This window comes from Bactrocera tryoni, chromosome 3 (assembly GCF_016617805.1).
Source record: "Bactrocera tryoni isolate S06 chromosome 3, CSIRO_BtryS06_freeze2, whole genome shotgun sequence".
NCBI classification, from domain to species: Eukaryota; Metazoa; Arthropoda; class Insecta; order Diptera; family Tephritidae; genus Bactrocera; species Bactrocera tryoni.
In genome coordinates, this window is record NC_052501.1 from 2455028 (window position 1) to 2458958 (window position 3931).

A 3931-nucleotide genomic window follows, 5' to 3' on the forward strand; every position below is an offset into this window, starting at 1 on the left:
TGCAACGCAAACATCATAAAGCTCCATCAATTGCCAGACCTAGTTCCACCGCAAAAGGAAAGCGGTAGAAGCAGCAGCTCAGGCTGCCGAAATATCAAGCATCGGTAACAAAGTCTCGAACACATACACAAGTGTATAAAGGCATCGACATCAATGTACATTTACTTACAGCCGACAATATGCACCGAGCAAATTATTGGCGCACACATGTAGGTGGCGCTTACCAGAGTCTCTCTGGCTGCGGCTGAGTTTGATTCCAATGCTGGGTGGAATACATGGAGCTAAACAGCTAAGTAAAAACACAAATATGCAGATATATTTACATGGAAATTCAATCTTGCATGTAAATATGGCAATTCACCGGAAACTATTTACATACAGACAATTCAAAGGAAATGAGAAGCACTTCTGTTTAATACTATTCTATATCGCACCTTCGGATAAATTTACCTGGAGAACTGAAGTGCACGTGCTTACTTTTAATTGCTTCCAATTATGTTTTGATGGTCTCTCAGCGGCCTGTGGATGTTAAGTTCTGAAGCTTGATGGTCACAGTCCTTTGATATGATGCATCTCTATAAAAAATTTAATATTTCGGATCCAACACTAATTCAAAAGAAGCATTTAGGTAATGCAGACTAGAGACCCCAAAGTGTGACAACGGTTTCTAATAGTTCTGCGTGAATATTTTTGCCTCCAAATAGTTCTTTCGTGCGGTGCAGCAGATACTCTCCACATATCCTCCTCAAATAATACCAACCATTGATTGGAGAAGAAAATCAGATTTTCTGCTTCTAAAAATACTTATTCCTATTTGAGTAAACATTTGAATACGTAGTGATTTATAATCTTGTAAATCGTTTCTCCTATGATTGGCAATCCCTACGCTCTACTCTCGAACTCTACACATCTTTATTCTATCGATAAAGACAGATGCAGTAGTAATGGATCGTCTACTTAACCTTCATGATGACAGCAAAAAGCGAATAAGCGCCCTTAACTGTGGCGAAGAAGGTGTCGAGATGTATTTTGACCATACCCCCGGCCAAGGCCGTGGTAGTCTTCAAAGCACGTTCCGTAAAGAGTATCATTTGCTTCTTGAATTGCCGAGTCTGATCGGGCCACTTACAGCGAAACACTTCATACTGTAGTTGGCCGAAAAGAAGCTGAAGACTGCTACCATAATAGCAGATAGGAAAAATTTGCAGCGGCATGGATATAAAATATACCAGATAGTATAGACGTTCGAACGGTGTATCCACGTAGAACAGCATCACGACCATGGCCACGCAAATATTGAAGGCGGTAACAGTGAATTGAATGAACATCGGCCAGGACATAACCTCCTGCAGCAGATCGAATAGCCTAAAATAGATAAGCGAACTTTACAAAACTGATTTTAACTCTAGAAACTGTGAGCTCTTTCTCTAATACTCACTTGTATAGATTCTTCTGATCCTTGATGCAACGCACCAGCTCCCGCTCATTATCCAGCAAATTTACACAATCATAGCCAATACGCGAAACACGAATACCGAGCAACTTTATGTGACCCGACAGCAGGCAACAAGTTATGGGTGGAAAGGTATCGTCAATAAAGTTTTGGAAAATCTGATAGGAAATACCAACGATTTGGTACACATTTGCCACGTAGAAATTTCGTGTGGATGCACGCCAATTGAACGGAAACCATGCCGGATACAGCAGACTGCGCTCCTTGCTTAAGAGAAATGCCAGCTCTGCCGTCACACCGACCGCAGCATAGGCACACACGAATACAGAGACCACATTCCTTACGCTTGTGCGCATCAAAGCAAAATATTTGCGTTCTTCCTCGCTGCTCACGCGCGCATCCAGTTCCGAAAAGGTCTGCTCAATCTCGCGCATAATCCGCAACTTCCGCGTATAAATCAGGAATTTCAAGCTGCAGGCGATACAGGTGACGCACACAGCGAGATTCTTAATATTGCCGGCTAGTGAACCGTTGCGGAAAAGCGCCAATGCCAGATGCAGTGGATAGCAAAAAGTCACCAGCGCGGTGACCATGAGCGCGTACGCCAAATAGACCAGGCGATATTTACTCACGGATAAATCGCCACCGCAGATGCGAAAGCCCAACCAGTGGATTTTGAAAAAGGCGTTGCTGTTCACTAGCTGGCTCATAGCTAACTCACTGGTTAACGGTACACAGCTGGAAGTTAAAACGATTTTCAGCCTTTTTCTTTCGTATTTATAGCAGCTATAGAGGTGAGTTCAGAGGGATTTGAATATTGGCGCGTCTTATGCGTTGGCTAGACAATTAATAACTTAATTATATAATTGGTGTCGCGTGATACATCTAATGGAACTATTGCACGAATGCAGGCATATTTAAACGGACGGACGGCAGTGGTGATACTAGTTTGGAACGGGTTTTAGCTTTAACTTGCGAACTATCTACCAGTTTGTACATAACCAATATCATGAGCAAAAATCTAGTTATTTTGACCAATTTTTGCAGGGATGCTCCTTGTCAGTCTACTATATGTGTACCAGAATCAGAAATAGAAACTTAGAATATTCAGACCTCTTGAGATATGGGTGGGGTCCCAAATTACTAACCTACCTCAAGCAAACTAGGCTGGAACATTCCACGTGGCCAGCTAATACTAATATGAATAAGACCTGTGATATATCGGTGAGAGGGCTAACTTAAAACATAAGATTACATAAATTAAATAATAAATTTTGGCAAAATGCGTGGCTATGCTAAAGAAACTTTAACAACTTCCAATATATTACCATAAATGAAGCACGGAGGAACGTTTTTAATACCTGACGACATATTTCGAAATTGGGCGAAATCGGTGAATACTTTCCCTAATCCTAAATATGTACACTAAAAAATTATTTAAGTATATGTATATGTTAGAGCTCACGACTTCCGGTCCTAGACCAGTTATCCTCTGGGTAGCCAAACGGCATCCCTTTGAAGGCGAGCTAAAATGAGAAAGCGAAATATCGCCTCCAAACGGTTGTGCGCTGTGCGCTGAGTTTGGGACCCGCCACGTAAAACACTCTACAAATGGAAACTAACCGACAGCTTCGAATTAGAAAACCCCTTTTTGATGACGACCATGGCAAACGAAGTAAGGATTTCGATTTGAGGGCATGCACCTGGAATGTCCGGTACCTTAATTGGGAAGGTGCCGCTGCCCAGGACACCAACCAGTCCTCGTTAGACTGGATGCTGACATCAATCCCGTCCAAGAAGCGCGATGGACGGGACAAGGACTGAGACGAGTAGACCCTTGTGGCATTTACTACAGTGGTCTTATAAAGGTGCGCAACTTTGATGTGGAATTCGTGGTGGAAGAGAAACCCCGTCGCCGAGTACTATAATTCACATCGGTGGATGAGTGTCTAGCCTCAATCCGAAAGTTCTTCAACATATGGCATATTTGCGCCCACGCCCCGACGGAAGAGAAGGACGATGTGATCAAATACGCCTTCTACGAGCACTTGGAGCGCACTTATGAGAGCCCGCCACGATGTCAAAATCGTGCTTGGCACAACAGTCGGTAAATTCAGCCTCTACGAGGAAACATCCCCGAATGGGTTAAGGCTGATCGACATCGCCGTGAAATATGGTTATCTGTAGTGCTAGAGTCCAGCATAGGAAAACTCACCAAGCTACCTGGCCGTCTCCGGATCGAAGAGCCACCAACCAGAGGCCATGGTAAAGTCATGATACAAATATAAATTTCTGGAAAAGCAACTAAACGACTAAGGAGATGTAAACATCATCAAAGATATTTTCAGTGGAGCCTCAGGACAAAGCAGCAGCATGTTCTCATAGTTCACTTCCTGAATATTTCCAAAATATCACGCTCAATAAACACGGAGCACAACACAGTCACAGTTCGGATGTCGAGTCATAAGCATGAGACCT

At 43.1% G+C, this 3931-nt stretch overlaps 1 protein-coding gene across 1 annotated transcript; it reads right to left on the minus strand.

Annotated features, from left to right (window-relative positions):
• Positions 1–953: 953 nt before the first annotated feature.
• Positions 954–3717, minus strand: LOC120773022 (odorant receptor 59a-like). The gene is made up of 3 exons (XM_040101951.1): positions 3677–3717; positions 1439–2191; positions 954–1365 (listed from the first exon to the last, which is right to left on the minus strand). The coding sequence occupies exons 1-3, from the start codon at positions 3715–3717 to the stop codon at positions 954–956; spliced, it is 1206 nt and encodes a 401-aa protein (XP_039957885.1).
• Positions 3718–3931: the final 214 nt, after the last annotated feature.